The sequence below is a fragment of the Rattus rattus genome, chromosome 11, assembly GCF_011064425.1.
Source record: "Rattus rattus isolate New Zealand chromosome 11, Rrattus_CSIRO_v1, whole genome shotgun sequence".
NCBI lineage: Eukaryota > Metazoa > Chordata > Mammalia > Rodentia > Muridae > Rattus > Rattus rattus.
This window is the reverse complement of record NC_046164.1, coordinates 57,486,282-57,503,455: the sequence shown is the minus strand read 5'-3', so window position 1 is coordinate 57,503,455 and position 17,174 is coordinate 57,486,282. Positions and strand designations below refer to the sequence as shown.

The following is a 17,174-nucleotide window of genomic DNA, read 5'->3' as shown; positions in this document are numbered from 1 at the left end:
AAAAGGAGGAACTCATGTCTTTAAAAGTCTCAGGAGAGCAAAACTAGGCATTAATCTGACCCAAAGAAGCTGTGACTTACAGCTTAAAAATTAAAACACTATCTTACAGGATGTTTCTGAGGAATGACTTAGCTTAGCATCTTTAGAAGTGTTTCTGGTGATTTTTGCTTTATACAATGTTTGTCTTTAATTTTCTTAGAGAATACTTATATCCCCTGCTATGTTTCATTATAGATTCAGAACATCAAAAATTAGGTTATATCTTTTGATTAAAAATTATTTATGGCGCGCGCGCGCGCGCGCGTGTGTGTGTGTGTGTGTGTGTGTGTGTGTGTGTGTGTGTGTGTGTGTGTGCCTGTGCATAGGCATGATGCATGATGGGTATTTGGGCATCCATACCCTAGAGTGTGGAGATTAGAGAACACCATTGTAGAGTCATTTATCTGCTTTTGCACAAGATCCACAGAAGGAGCTTAAGTCACTAACCTTGTGTAGCATGGGACTTTTCCTGCTGAGCCTTCCTGTCCCCCCCCCACCCTTTGTCTTTTAAATCCCAGAGAAAGAATAATTATAAGAAAGTTATACTAGTTTCTTTTAGGAATTCAAAAGGTAGCATGAAAGCCACCACAACAGAGTACTAAATGTCTACATTTGTCTTTAGGTAAAGTGAGGTGTCTCTTGTAATATTTTATGAGGTATGAGTAGTCCTATAAAACATAAATCAAAATTCGAGTGTGAAGCAAAAACTCCTCTAGGAAGAGTTTTTAGAGAGAGATGGCATTTAGAGTAGCAGAGTAGAAACATTGGCGCTCATGACAATGAGGATAATAGAGTAATAGTAATAGCAGTCACAGTTTGAGTGTCGTTATGACAGGCAGTATGTGTTCTATGCCTCATATTCACTTTCTCTGCAAAGAATATGTGAAGTATTGTTCCTATAGTTTTATATAGTACAATAAATGAAGCCCAAGGAGATGGGCTTCATACAAAATAGCCAGAACAAGGGTCTAGTTACCCTAAACATTTTTCCTTTGTAATAGGCTAACTTTTGTGCTGAAAAATTATCTTAGCAGAACTGACACTACTGTCATCTGAAAGGCCTGCTTATAAATTTTGACCTTGGTTATTGTTTGAAAGGTTGAATTTTGAAAGTTTTTTTAGCAGTTCTGAGTAGTTCATTCGCCAAAACTGTTCGTGCAAAGGATAAACTTTATGTTGAACACCTGCTTTGCTTCCTGAATTACAGAAGTTGAGTATGCTAAGTATTGAATTTCTAATGAGCATTCTTGCTAGACAACATTTCGCAAGTGTTACTGTGACTCATGGCTGCAAGAACTAAGCATATTTCATGTGACTAAGAAAGGCCTCTCAGAGGCTTGTATTGGGTTTCCTCTTAACATTGCTCCACATGCTCTCTCCCTTTGTGAAGTTTTGAACCTCTTTGGTATGATAACAGCATAATCATAAGTAAGACCTTACTAAACCCTTTAATTTTGCCTAGCAAATAATCAAAATTATCAAAACCATGTACAAGTTTGGAATTCGTGACATACTTATCACCAATACCATTTTTCCATCTTTGGAGAAAAGAGAACTTAATTTTCTTCATGCACACAGAGGGAGACTATATAACTTTACTCTTTCTTGACATGGGGGTTCTGAATAAAATCAGGTCCTAAATTCCAGCCTCCATATTGGAAGCAGAAGGGATGTATACTCATGAAATACCCAGCTGATCTGTCCTGATCTCTTTTCTTTCCAGTTTTGAGTCAGTTGTAGATTCCCTGAGAGCAAGTGATGGCACCATAAGCAGGAATAAAACTACTAGAGGAAACAAATGTCCTCAGTAAACTTATAGAGCAGAACTCTTACTAGGTAACCAAATGACCTACAGGAGTCCTCGAGATAAAACATCAATCAACAATGTTAAGGCATTGAAATTCATGGACAGTTGTACTAATGAATCTGCTATAGAACAAATGATAAGTGGGAATCTTCACTTCTCTGCCCATCTCATTCTTGCAACTCTTGAAATATGGCATATAGGTAAAAGAAATTCTGAAGCTACAGCAGATTCAGGGCAATATAGAGAGATATAGATGTAGATGATATAGATTAGACTAGATATAGATCAGTTAGAGAGAGATTAGATAGAGATAGAAATAGATATATAGATGATAGGTATACAGATGAAATGAATGCATGTGCGTGGATGAATTTCTATGTTGGTACACATGCATTTGTGTATACATGGTTGTCGAGGTCAGGGAACAACTTTTCTTTAAAGAGGAAAATGTGTAGCGGCCACAGAGTGTAGGTTTGCTTGAAGAAGGGAGAGTGTAAGTTAAGGCCCATGAGGAAGAATCTCACTGGTGTCAAGCACTATCTTATGACTGCAGCAATGCTAACAGGGCACAACACAGATGTCTGGGAAAAATCAGAAACAGCCACTGAGTGACCATGGTCACTGAAGCACAGGGACTATCTAGCTCGAGCTTTCTACTAGCAATAGGTTCCAAGCAATTTTTTTTTGAGGGCAGGGGTGAGTATGTGCCTTGCTCCATGGATACAACTCACACTACAGGCAGAAAAACAAGAATGTATGTCTAAATGTCTATGTGTGTTTCTCCTCCCACCTTGGCTCTTTTTATCCTGTTTGTTTCGTCCTGTTCTGCTTTGGTTGTTTTTGATTTGTTTTATTTTATTTTTAAATATTATTCCTCAGATATCTGTTTGCTTGCTAATAAAAAGTAAAAAAGGTGTAGGTTTAGATGGGAGGGACATGGAGTCTCAGAGAAGTTGGGGGTGAAGGACACATACTCAGAATATATTGAATTAAAAATTTGCAATAGAAGTAAAAATTTAGAAAAAAAAGAATACATGTTTATTTAGTTCATGATTCTAGAGGAAAAGTTAAAGTTTCCACTGCTGTGAACAGACACTATGACCAAGGCAACTCTTATAAGGACAATATTTAACTGGGACTGGCTTACTGGTTCAGAGGTTCAGTCCATTATCATCAAGGCAGGACCACGGTAGCTCCCAGGCAGGAATGGTGTAGAAGGAGCTGAGAGTTTTGCATCTTGATCTGACTTCAGCCAGGAGAAAACTGATTCTTTCACCCTGGGTGGAGCTTCAAAGCCCAACCCAACAGTGACACACTTCCTCCAACAAGGCCACATCTCCTAACATTACCAATCCCTATGGGCAAAGCATATCCAAACCACTAAAGATGGAAAGGTTTAGATAGCCATATTGAGTGAGTTCCTTCTTGTTGAAGAGGATTCTCTATTTTCCCAAGGCTGTGAAACACATCCACATGGAAAGACAGACATCATACCTTCTACTTCTATTCCTGTAAGTCTAATTTCCTTTGATTATGACTGCAGCCTGAGAGATTTGCTTAACCTTCAGTATTTCCATGGCCATGCCTCCAAATGCCATTGATGATGTAATATTGGGCTCTGTTAGTAATAAGTAAAGGAATGATATTTTCCCAAATATTTTAGTGGGCACATTCAAGTGATAGTAAGGTATAAGAGCATTGTATCTCTCTTCTGGTAGCAATAGAAAATCAATTGGTTTTAAGTACAAATGAACAGGATCCCATTTGTTCTGTAGAATACTTCTTTTGGGTTTACCAGGAAGAACTGTCCAGAGAGAGACAAGACCAGAACCAGAAATACCATAGCAGTGTGGCAACTAAGCATATGGGAGGAAGGGTAGTGGAAACAAAACAAAGGGTACCAAGAGGATAGAAGCCTGGATTACTGATCAAGCTTGGGATTAATTATGTTTGCGAGGTTCTGAAAGTCTAGGAGTTTAGAAAGAGGCCTTTGTTTCAGAGTTATTATATATTGTAGACTCTATAATACAATATACACATTGTAATGGGCCATTTACTGATACTAGATGGGGATTGGAGGAAAAGAATTGTAAAATGTAATAAAAGTAAAAAAAAAATTTAAACCAGGCGCCACATGAGTGAACCTAGTCTACACAGATGAAGCATAGTCCTAAGTCAACTTTTATTTCCATGTTTAGAGGTGGATGGGGGAGGCTGAGAAGTTATATGGGGAAAGATTGTTCCTATATTTCCAAGGAATTTCCACGTTGAAACAATGGTAGAGTAGAACAGTAGCATGGCCATCTTGCTACCCCCAAGGAAATTTTTCAAATAGGCAAGAGAAGTTGAGGCAGTGGAGTGTCAACTCACTAGACTACCTGGCAGGCCAGACTCAACATGTCTAAGAACAGGTCATTGTAGTTGTTTAAACATCAAAAGAAATGTTTATGATTAATTGCTGACAGTTAAGAAAGAATAGGTAACTTATACAATACATACATTATTAATGTGATTATATGGAAAGAATTCAAGAATTGTCACACACACATACACAGAGCAGGGAGAGGAAGGGTTTGTACACATAAAAGAATATGCAAGATGGAGGATGTAGCTGGCTAATTGAATACTGGTCCAGCATGTGCAAAACTCTTAGTTTGTTCCTTAATGCTCTTTGCGTGTGTGTGTGTGTGTGTGTGTGTGTGTGTGTGTGTGTGTGTGTAAATGTATACATTTATAAAACTAAGCAAGTTATCTAGTTAGAAGAGGCTTCCACGATCAAGGTGTGATGGCAAATTTATGTTGCTAAGTTAGGTACTTTTATTTATATTCACCCATATGTTCCCACATATTTAATATGACATTTTATTAGTTTAAAATAAGACAAAGTAAGCCAGAGGGATATAAATACTGAAGACTATCTTGAATATTAAAAATTCCTGCCCAAATAAAAAGATTTCAAGGTGAGCCCATACAGTGTTCAATGTGTGTTTAGAACAATATGAAGAAATGACTGAAATGCTACAAGGTCTATGGTAAAAACTCAAAATTGGAGACACTCTGCAACATGTATTCCCATTCATTGTCTCACACATCTGAACATTGACATCCTGAGGCACAATACATCAGTGTTCTGAAAGAAAATATTAAAAAACCTTCTATAATGTAGTGCACCAAATACAGAAGCCTAATCGCACAACACAGGCTGACCATGCCTGCAGAAGGATATGGATCAGGATATCACATGTTCTATACTGATGCTTGGGAATCAGAAAGGAGTCATGAACTCTGCTAAGACCTATAGACTGACCACTATATATGAATATTCTCCTCAGGACCTGGTGTGTGTGTGTGTGTGTGTGTGTGTGTGTGTGTGTGTGTGTGTGTGTGTGTGTGTGTAATTCTCATGATACAAATGTCTTATTAATGCATGTACCCTATGAATTAACTATTTTTCTGTTTCGTATGCTCATAGATTGTAGATACTACAAAATAATATGCATAGTATAGTGGACCATTTACTGTCTCCCCAGAATACTGGTAAGATAGTCTCCCTGAATCTCTCCTTCTTGGAAGTCTGACAGAAATTCAGCTGTGGTGTTGTAAATAACATTTTAAGTGTGCTTTTCTTATACATAACTACTAACTTACCTGAGTAACACTAGCTTTAACTTCTAAGTTTTTCAAGAGATGAATGAAACCAATTATACGCACATCCTCTGATGGTTGGAAGAGAACATTGTAATCATTAACGTGATGATAGGAAGACAGAAGCAACTGGGAGAAATGACTTTCTGAAGGTTGCACAATCAGCCTATGGAGGTTTTCCTCAAGAATAACAGAAGAGTCATGACAGAAGACCAATTACCTTCTTCAGTCAGCAGTGTGTGTCTCTATCCTCACTGCTGTGTCTTCCTCTTCATTCTTCTGTTCCCCTCCCTTTCCCTCTGTCATGCCATAATTGAGACTTCATTGCTTTTCATGCAAATGCACTTTTTCAAAAACATAGAGCCCTATAATTTCCCTTCATCTATTTTAAATGTCTTAGTGCAGGAATCAGGAAGAACTTAGTGTAGGCATAGGGTACATAACAAACTCTCAGGTCAGTCACATTGGACCCTTTGGCCACAATATCTAATAAAACTCTTGTAGTGATCATAAAAACAAACAGGCAAACAAAGATGGCTGTCTTTGATGACCTCCCTGAGGAGATATTTGAATTACAGGCAAGCGGGGAGCCTTGGGGCTGCATTTGATGTGACTCCAGACCAAAATCAGGACTTTGCACAACAGGTGCTGCTGCTCCTGCTCACTCACGAATCCCACTGACATGGGACGTTGTGTGATCTGTGAGGCCACCAAGGAACATCTTTTTGAGTTTTCTCATGCTGGTTCCAGAAGGACACAAATGTGAGAGTATGATACATTATTCATCAAGACTCTGATATGTTATATACAACTGTATTTTAGGGTCAAACATCTATCCTTTGCTGGACCTTACGGAGTGATCTGACAGGGTAGACACGAGCCTATGAAGGGGGCATTTGGCAAGGGAGGAAAGAAACTGTTAGAAACTGAGTGGCCTTAAATGATAAATAACAAGAGACTGAGCTCTTAAGTTACAACCATGAGAGAGTGAAATTTAGCCAGCAACCATGGAACTTGGAAATAGTCCCATGATACAGAAAGAAATGCAAACCAAATGTTGCAGTCCTGTGGCCTTGAAAGATTCTTATCAGAGGGCAGGGGTAAGTAGTTGCTGGACTCCTGAGGCTCAAAACTGGCAGGATAAATGATGTGCTTCGAAACCTCAAAATAAGTTGCAATTGTTTTGCATCAATTAGAATCAATTATGCATCAAATACAATGCAAATATTTTATGTTTTTCACTAAAACATATTAATGCAATAATTTTAAGTAAAAATATATTAAATGATGTTAAAGTGATGCCTTAAAATATATTTGAATCTACTGGATATTTTGACTTATTAGATTTCAAAGCATTTGAAGGAAAGGAAGTAAGCAAGGATCCAAGAGGGAGGCTGACCTCTATGTTCTGATCTCTTCCTATGCTCTTAAAAACAGGAAACTCAGCTGTTAAAAAATGACATCATGACATTTCCAGGCAGATTGATGGATTCAGAAAACTTCATCCTGCATGAGGTAACCCGGACCCAAAAAGACAAACATGGTATGTACTCACTTATAAATGTATCTTAGCTGTTAAGTCAATGATAATCATGCTATAATTCACGGACAGACTAAATTCATTTGGAATAACAGAAAACCAAGGATAGTGAAAACTATCTTCAACAATAAAAGAATTTCTGGGGAAATCACCATCCCTGACCTCAAGCTGTATTACAGAGAAATAGTGATAAAAACTATATTGTATTGATACCAGGACAACAGATAGATCAATGGAATAGAATTGAAGACCCAGAAATGAACCCACACACATATAGTTACTTGATCTTTGACAAAGGAGCTAAAACCATTCAGTGGGAAAAAAAGAGCATTTTCAACAAATGGTGCTGGTTCAACTGGAGGTCAGCATGTAGAAGAATGAAAATCAACCCATTCTTATTGCCCTGTACAAAGCTCAAGTCCAAGTGGATCAAGGACCGCCACATAAAACCAGATACACTCAAACTAATAGAAGAAAAAGTGGGGAAGCGTCTCAAACACATGGGCACAGGGTATATTTTCCTGAACAGAATATCAGTGGCTTGTCCTTTAAAATCAAGAATTAACAAATGGGACCTCATAAAATTTTAGTACTTCTGTAAGTCAAAGGACACTGTCAATAGGACAAAACGGCAACCAACAGATTGGGAAAAGATCTTTACCAATCCTACATTTGATAGAGGGATATTATCCAATATATACAAAGAACTCAGGAAATTAGACTCCAGACAGCCAAAAGCCCTGTTAAAAATGAGGTACAGAGCTAAACAAAGAATTCTTAGCTGAGGAATATCAAATGGCTGAGAAGTACCTTAAGAAATCTTCAACATTCTTAATCATCAGGGAAATACAAATCAAAACAATCCTGAGATTCTACCTCTTACCAGTCAGAATGACCAAGATCAAAGACTCAGGTGACAACAGATGGTGGGAAGGATGTGGAGAAAGAGGAGCACTCCTCCATTGTTGGTGGAATTGCAAATTGGTACAACCTCTTTAGAAATTAGTCTGGAGGTTCCTCAGAAAATTAGACCTTCCACTACCTGAGAACCCAGCTATACCACTCCTGGGCATATACCCAAATGATGCTCCAACATACAACAAAGAAAAATGATCCACTATGTTCATAGCAGCCTTATTTATAATAGACAGAAGCTGGAAAGAACCCAGATGCCCTTCAACAGAGAAATAGATACAGAAAATGTAGTACATCTACACAATGGAATATTACTCAGCTATCAAAAACAATGACTGCATGAAATTCATAGGCAAATAGATGGAACTAGAAAATATCCTCAGTGAGGTAACCCAATCACAAAACAACAACAATAGCAACAACAACAACAGAAAAACTCAAAAAGCATCAACAACAACCAAAAAAACCACACATACACACACACACACACACACACACTTAGTATGCACTCACTGATAAATGGATATTAGCTCAAAAGCTCAGAATACCCAAGATACAACTCACAGACCACATGAAGGTCAAGAAGAAGAATGACCAAAGTTCGGATGCTTCAGTCTGTCTTAAAAGGGGGAACAAAAAAATATTCATTGGAGGATATGTGGAAACAAAGTTTGGAGCAGAGAATGACCATTCAGAGCCTGTCCCACTTGGGGATTCAACATATATATATATATATATATATATATATATATATATATATATATATATATATATATATATATACAGCCACTAAACTTAGATAATATTGATGAAGCCAAGAAGTACATGCTGACAGGAGCCTGATATAGCTGTCTCCAGAGAGACTCAGCCAAAGCATGGCAAATAAAGAGGCAAATGTTAGCAGCAAACCATTGACCTGAGAACAGGGTTCCCATTTGGGGAGTTAGAGAAAGGATTGAGTGAGCTGAAGCATCTTGCAACCCCATAAGAACCACAATACCAATCAACCAGAGCGCCCAGGGACTAAACCACTACCCAAAGAATACACATAGACAGATCCATGGCTCCAGCTACATATGTAGCAGAGGATGGCCTTGTTGGCCACCAATGGGAGGAGAAGCCCTTGGTCCTGCCAAGGCTAGAATCCCTCCCCCAGTGTAGGGAAATGTCAGGGCAGAGATGTGGGAAGGATGGGTGGTTGGAGAGGGGGAACACTCTTATAGAAGAAGGGGGAGGAGGATGAGATAGTGTGCTTATGGATGGGAAACCAGGAAAGGGAATAATATTTGAAACATAAATAAAAATATCCAGTAAAAAACACCCCAAAAATCAGGAAAGGGGACCAGTAAGTTGTTAATTAATGAGAGAAAATACCAAAGGAGCAAGCCAATATTTAAACTTAAACCTATGAAATTTTAAGATTAAAATGGCTCTTGGGATGTTACATATGATATGAATTTTTTAAGAATTATTTATTTATTTTTTATTATGTATGAGTACACTGTAACTGTCTTCAGACACATCAGAAGAGGGCATCGGATCTCATTACAGATGGTTGTGAGCCACCATATGATTGCTGGGATTTGAACTCAGGACCTCTGGAAGAGCAGTCAGTGCTCTTAACCACTGAGCCATCTCTCCAGCCCGATATGAATTTTTTAATGTAGAAATTTGGACATTTGAAACAAGCAAAAGTTTCTAAACATAACCTAACCCCAGAATAAACAATACTCAAATCACTAAAATCTGATAGTTTCTTCAACCCATGTAGACACTAAATACATACATTTAACATTTGTGTCATAAGAATTCTACACACACACACACTCATATTCACACACACACACACACACACACACACACACACACACACACACGTACAATGAAAACTGGGTTGGATTCCAGTGTGACCACAGCAATCATTGATATTTGATATTTTCGAACTCTTCTAATTAGGTCGAAATGCTTTTATATGATAAAAAGAAAAAACCCAGATTAGTTTTCCATGGTTTTGCCTGTGTATCACAATTCCGAAAAGCTCTGCAAATCCTCATCTTCCAGCCCTGGCTCCTCCAATGCAATCACATCAAAATTGCCAAGCATAGTCCCCAACAATTTGTCAATTTTAAAGTTCCCCAGATGAGGACAAATGCAGTGAAATTTGAGACTGCGGAAACTGTAGATAATATTTTGTGTGTTTTCTACTGCATTCATCCTCATGAATGCTTATGAAGTTGAATACCCAAGAGATTCCTGGGAGTGAGTGCGACCAGGCCTGGGTACTGCACACCCAACTTTGATGGAACATTCAACAGCTGACTATGTGGACATGCACTTCATATTTCATTATTCTCTTTAATCCTGTGCTTCCTTCTAAAGTAAATTTAGTGCCACAGTCATTGGTTCAGTTTATAAAGACAAGCTGAGGCTGAAGAAACTGCCCAAACAACTAAACTACATCCCTGAGTTTGAATGACCCCAAGTGCATGATGTCCAGATTACAGCAATGACACTTAAATAAGGACCCCAGAGCAGCGGTAACAACACATGTGAAATTATAAGAAATGAAAATATATTCTCTCTGTCCCACCAGAACTACTAAGTCATAATCTTTCAGGCTGGGTCTTGGCAGGTGGCTCCATGACCCAGTAAAGGCAGTCGCAAGCTCTGTCAAGACCTTTCCTTCTTCCTCAGAGGCTCCCTTTTGAAGAATCAGCAGGTGGCAAGGGAAACAAGAATATGTGGAGACTCACTTGGTCTGTCAGAGAGAAAAGGCAAGAAACTCTCTACCTTCTCTCTCTCCAGTTCTCTACTTATATTCTCAATGTATACTGACAAGGAACACTCAGGTGGGAAAACATGTGTTCGGGGAACATGTGTGTTCATGCTAAACTTGATGTGCAGGGGTGACTACCAAGTTGAGCCACGTTCAGACAAGGGTGACTATTTTGAATGTGGGTGGATGGTTTATCCTTTCCATCAAAAATGTAGAGAGTTTTAAAGGTTTCATTAAAAATGTGTCTTCCCACTGTGTCCAGGGAAATGGATTTTTGAGCTTGAGGGCTTAATTAATATTCAGGAAGCAAGGGTAGTTGGTTTGCTTTCTCTGATGGAAATTGGTTCTGATTGCTGCCATCCCATAACTTGTGAGCCTTTCTGACCTTCTCCTGTATCTGCCTTGCTATGACTTAGGGCACATCTGTTACAGTTGTACTTTTCACTAGAATTACACAAAATCAAAAGGTTACTGTTGTTTGACTTTTCTATTACTACATTTTGAGCAAACCAACATTCTTCCTTTGAAAGCAGTATCTGAAATGTGTGTTGGGTACATTCAGATCTGATGAAAGGTAACCTCACTTTACACCCAATGTGAAAGACAAGACAATGAAGAGAGTAGAGACAGCTGCTGAATAAGAAAGGCTGAGGAAGAAAAGAAAAAGAATTGAAGGAGGGAAGGGAGAGGAAAAAGTGAACGGAGAGAAAAAGAGAAGAAACAGAGACAGGACCGAGGATATAATGCTGGGAAAGGAACAGACTTAGGGCAGAAGTGGAACAAAGAGATCACAGAAGAGAGAAAATAAATAAATAAAAGAAAGGCAGGCAATTTATTGTGAAGTGCCACTTGTGTGAGACGCGCTGTGGAGTTGCTGGCGGCAAAGGTTAATGACGGTAGTAATCTTGATTCCAATTTACAGCAAATGGGATGAAAGGCATCCAGATCTCACATGGAGAGACCTGCAGAGATACCAAGAGACTAGAAACATAGCAGCAGCCAAGGCACCCAGGGATGCTAGGGTAGACTGGGGAATCCTTTGTACATAACCATTTTAGATATAATGAACCATCCATTGTTTTTAAAAGGTTTATTATGACGTATCTAAGAAAAAGGCTGACATGTTTCTATAATTTCAAGGTGGACGTATCTAAAGTTGTATTCTGTGAACAACCTGTTCTGGTACTGGCTTTTGTCTAGGGCTTGACAGTTTTTACACTCTTCCCAACTACAGGTTGCAATCAGTGTTTTCTACTGTCATTGAAGTCACTTCTCTCTGAGATACATCTAGAGCAAGGGATAACTAAGAGATTTCTTACCTGCTTAGCCAAATCTTCATAGCTATGTGGTATTTTGGTTTGGATATAAAGTCTTGCCCTGAGAATTATGTATTGAATGCTACTATTACTGTTGCTGCTGCTGCTGCTACTACGACTACTACTGCTACTACTACTACTACTACTACTACTACTACTACTACTACTACTACTACTACTCAGATGTGGTTGGATCACAAATGTGCTGCATTAATCTATTGAGGAACCTATCCTGAATGGACTACCAGCAGAGGTAGGGCTGAAGGGGAAACTGCTTTTAAGGGCTATTTTCTGCTTGTCCCTGCCTACTTCTCACTGCTTCCTGCCTGACATAAAGTGGGAAGCTTGGCTCTAATTCTTCTTCAGTACAATGCTCTAATTCACTACAAGCCATGAACAATGTAGCCAGAGATCATAGAGTGAAATACTAGATACTGTGTGCCCAACATAACCTTCCTTTTGGGAGCAAGGCTGCTATAAGGCTTTCACTGAGGCCGTTCTGTATTAAGAAAGACTATAGATCCTTTTTCAAACCAGGAACATGCTTGACAGAATTAAGTACTAGCCTGGGGCCAGGGCCTTGGAAGATTTTCCTGGAGGTCCTGACTTACAGAGAAGAAACAAGGAATGTGCCTTACAGAGTCAAGTAATAGCCTAGGGATAAAGCCTTGGGAGATCTGCAGCTTTGGATCCTGGAAACCCTTTTACCTACCCTAAGGGGTTATAAGGGGTATAATTATCAGTTTCAAGACTGATGTGTACTTGGTCTATGAAGACATTGAGGTATTCTACATTCTCCTTGTAGAGCATTGGTTAACTTCCAGATGACTTAGTTCTGTTGTCTTCATTTCTGATGCCCTGGGCTCTTTTCCCCAAGACCTTGTTACTGAAGAACTACCTGGTGGTCAAGCACACTTATGACACATCACATAAATGATAAAATATCACAGAGAGAGGGGGTAGAATATTATGTTAAATAAAAAATTTTTATCCATCAAGGCAAGCCACCAGCAGAATAAAAAGGTAAATCACAGAATAAGACAAACTACGTACCAGAAAAGAGCTAAATCTACAAGATGTAAAAAATACAAAAAATTCAGTGCAGGAAACATCAAATCTTTTCAACCATAAATGGTCCAGTGAATGAAATAGGCAGCTCATAGAATAATCACAAACAACAAATGTATGAAATGTTTTCTGCTTCCTCAGCCACAAGTAAAGTAAAGATTAGAACTTTGATAGTCTACATCATCTCATTCACAATGTCTAGCATCAAGAAAACAGCTAATAACAAACATAGGTAAGATCGTGAGGGAAAAAATAACTCTTACTCATTGTTGATTCAAGCATAAACTTCTTCAGTTCTTTTGAAAGTCATGATGGATTGAGGTTTCTGAAAAAAATTCACTGAAAGAGCTACCATATGGCCTAAACAGAAATATTCCTGGGTATATCTCTAAGGAACTCCTAGTCAACCCAGAGATACTTAAATACCTATGGTTACTGATATACAATTTATAATACTCAGGGAATGGAAGCAGTTGTCCATCAATAGGCAAATGGATAAGGAGAATGTATGTATATGCAACAGAATTTTGTAGACATTAAGAGGTGAAATAACATTCATGGAAAAATGGTTAGAATTGGATATTATTATCTTAAGGAAAGTATACTAAGCCCAGATAGGTACTTTTTTCTTGTACGCAGATGCAATAATGAAACTTACTATTCTATATCCCAACTAGAAAACCTAAAAATAAAATAATAGAAAGAAACAAAACCAAACACCCGTAGCAACTTCCTTTGATGTAGGTGCGCAGTAGATCACATTATTGGGCTGATGTGCAGTTGGATGTATAAAGAATGATTTAAAGGAAGCTATGCTAAATGGACTTACAACAGTAAGCTTGGACACTCTGCTCAGACCATGAACTCTTCAAAGGGAGACCATGCTTTCTCTGGCTTTTGAGACACTCACTGGTCCTTAGCCTGATCCTATCAAGGACCCATGCTATCACTTCCCTTGATGATACATCTGGAAAGAGGTCACATGCACATCAGCATAAGAGACAACCATGCTCTGTGACAACCCATGGGCCGCTGAGGTCTGAATTGACTGACAGTATTGTCTTCTTCAAGTACTAAAACACAGTCATTTTCTTAGTACCAGAAATGAAAATAATTAATAGGCACCGATCTATAAGTCAAGCACTGGGTATTTTTTCCCTTAACATTGAGAGCATTCTTGGTCAACATCAATGTGAATGCATTATTCATCAATGTGAGTATAGGCCACTACCACAGACAAAGAAGTAATCAAAGAAAAATGGATAGTCATTTATTTGACGAATCCTGATTTGACTTCAAAACACTGGAGAAGACAGAGGAGATCTAATTTTCCAAAGTACTAGTCCTTGTGTAGAGACTTATATTCAGGCTGCCCCAACAGGATTTATAAATAGCAGATACTGGCTTATTTGCACAGGCTATTTACCATTGATTGTCAAATTCCATCTACGATTTCATATCCTTTCTTTCCAAAAGAATATAAACAAGACATGAAATTGAAAGATAGGGCCACCGACTCATCTCTGTCTGTCTGTCTTTCTCTCTGTCTCTCTCTGTCTCTCTCTCTCTCTGTCTCTCTCTGTCTCTGTCTCTCTCTCTCCTTCCCTCCCTCCCTCTCTCTCTCTTTCACACACACACACACACACACACACACACACACACACACACACACACACACACAACAGTAGAGTAGGTAGTGGGGAGAGGTTTGTGGCTTGGTGGGCTGGAAAGATAGTTGAGTCAGTAAGTTGCTTGTCTTAAAACCTTGAGAACTTGAGTTTATGTGGGAAACGGTAGTGCCTTGAACCATGTCTGTAATCCCAACATGGTGGGACGTGACTCTAGAAGATCTGAGCTTGCTGACCAGGAGCCTAGCCTACTTGGTAAGCTCTAGACAAGTTACATCATGTCTCAGGAAACAAGGTGGGTAGCAACTAAGTAAAGAAAAAGAAGCTTGACCTCTGGTGCTCATGTGGCACACAGATACACAAATGCACCCCCACACACACACACAAAGAGAAAAGGAGGGGGATGAGAGACATAACATAAAGGAAAACCAGGTCCTTTCCTCACAGTTGTTTCCCCAAGTTCATTCTGGTCCTGGGATTATCCTTTCATTGGATGTGATTTCCTGATGTTTCGTTTGACCAGGATAAGGCCCTGAGCCTTGTTTGGATTCCAGGTGACTCTTAGTGCTTTGTGGCTTCTCTTTTAGCCATTTCTTGCATGGACTCTGAAACTAGACAGCCTGGAGCTGAACTCTGCCTTTGCCATTTACAGGCATCCTCAGTGTGTTTGAGATGTCTGTGGCCCCAAAATAACATTTTATAATCACACACTAGTTTAAAAAAATAAGTCTCAACAAAAGAATTTAATTAAGAAAACCCTTTCACGATCCATCTTGTCTAACGGTCTATTTGATTCTCCCAGCACTGGGTTGTCAGAGTCAGTCAAAGTCCCAGTGGGTATGGACTGTATTCAGATCTAAGAGAGATGAGAAACGGGGTGCACAGGCTTTGGACTCTCACAGGATAGTGTGCCCCTGCCCCCCTCCCTTATGCATTTTTGTGTTCCTCTGAAAACTGGGTAAAAGCGAGGTTAAAAAGAACGTCCTTACATTCTTGAATCCTCTGTAAAGGATCTGAAGCTCTTTCTTGGTGAATTTGCTCTGGGCCTCCAGCAGCTCCAGGGCTTCAGGCCGATGCCTGACAGTGGCCATCTCCAGTTCATCTTCCACGCTGTCTGCAGAGGAAAACCAGAGAGAGACTTGAGCATAATTGTTGCTCCCTGAAACTCGGAATGAGCAACGCAGAAAAACAGGGCAAAAAACACTTCTAGATTTCAGTGACTTGTCCCCCCAGGAAGGATCCTCACACTGAAAGAAACAGTCTTCTTTCCTCAGATTTCACAAGATTAAACTTAGACATCGCTGCATGATTCTCCGTAAGCAGCCATTGATCAGTGCAATTTTTATAATTCTAGCATTTATGCAGAAGAGCTTGAAATATATAAAGATAATGAACTAAAACATGTGTTTGTACATCAAACACTAGTTTTAAATACAGAATTGTATAAAAATCCCCATCATTTAATGTATCGTGCACAACTACATGCGATTCTGCTGAACTTTCTGAGGACTTTATTCAACTTAAGCGCAGTTTTTTTTATTTGTTTGTTCATTTATTTGTTGGTTTTTTCCAGGCTCTACAAACGAAATGCTCAGACCAGGTACTGAAGGAGACAAAGTAACAAAAGTTAGCTAGATTAGCCAAACACCGGCCTTCTGTAGTTTGCCAAGGACTTGTAGTCCTCAAGGACTGCAGCCTTGAGGTACTTGTAAATAGTCTGTAGTGTGGCGTGCAGTGAATACAGTTTAGATGAGTGCTATTTTACCAGTATATCTTACTCTGTGACTATATATACAGTGTAATTTATCAAAGATGCTCTGTGTAAAAAAATTTTTGAACCAATATGACTGGGAATTTATATAAACTTTAATGCAATTTTGGAATACAATAATGTAATATATCTTCTTTTTTAATATATCAATTTTCAGAACTTGCAAAACCTATTTGACTTTCAATAACACAATATAGCCCAAAGATTTGTCAAGAGGAAATGTTCTGCCCTCAAGCAACATCTAATACTGTGTGTATATTTAGCCTGTTCGTCTGAAAGAATTGTGCCTCAAAGGATAGCACTCCTTAATCCAGTATCTTTACAGTAAAGAGTGGGGGGCAGGGATCCGTTTGTGAATATTCTTTGTTAAAGCTCATCTACTCCTCACAAGAATTCAGCAGGAAAGCTTACTCATCGGCTACAGATTGCAGGTTGAAAAAGAGTGAGGCTAAATAGAACAAGGACTGCACAATTCCTCACATCCCATACCTGCGGGTCCTGCAACTGAAGCCCCACAGGTCAATTAGAAATGTACAGATATGCAGCTGTTGCTATGGAGATGTACCATCTGTGGCACTAAATCTCCAACCTTCTACTGTGGGTACTAGGAGTAGCGCTCTCAACGGTGAGTAGAGGGTCAGGAGAAACTGAATCCAAACACCTCCTAAC

General features: G+C 39.0%; 1 protein-coding gene across 1 annotated transcript in view; it reads right to left on the bottom strand.

Annotated features, from left to right (window-relative positions):
- Window positions 1-15,908, bottom strand: part of Kcnip4 (potassium voltage-gated channel interacting protein 4) — a 95,964-nt gene extending 80,056 nt beyond the window's left edge. The window contains exon 1 of the mRNA XM_032915860.1: window positions 15,724-15,908. Within this exon, the coding sequence (XP_032771751.1) occupies window positions 15,724-15,825 (102 nt within the window). The 5' untranslated portion in view covers window positions 15,826-15,908. The remainder of the gene's footprint in view (window positions 1-15,723) is intronic.
- Window positions 15,909-17,174: the final 1,266 nt, after the last annotated feature.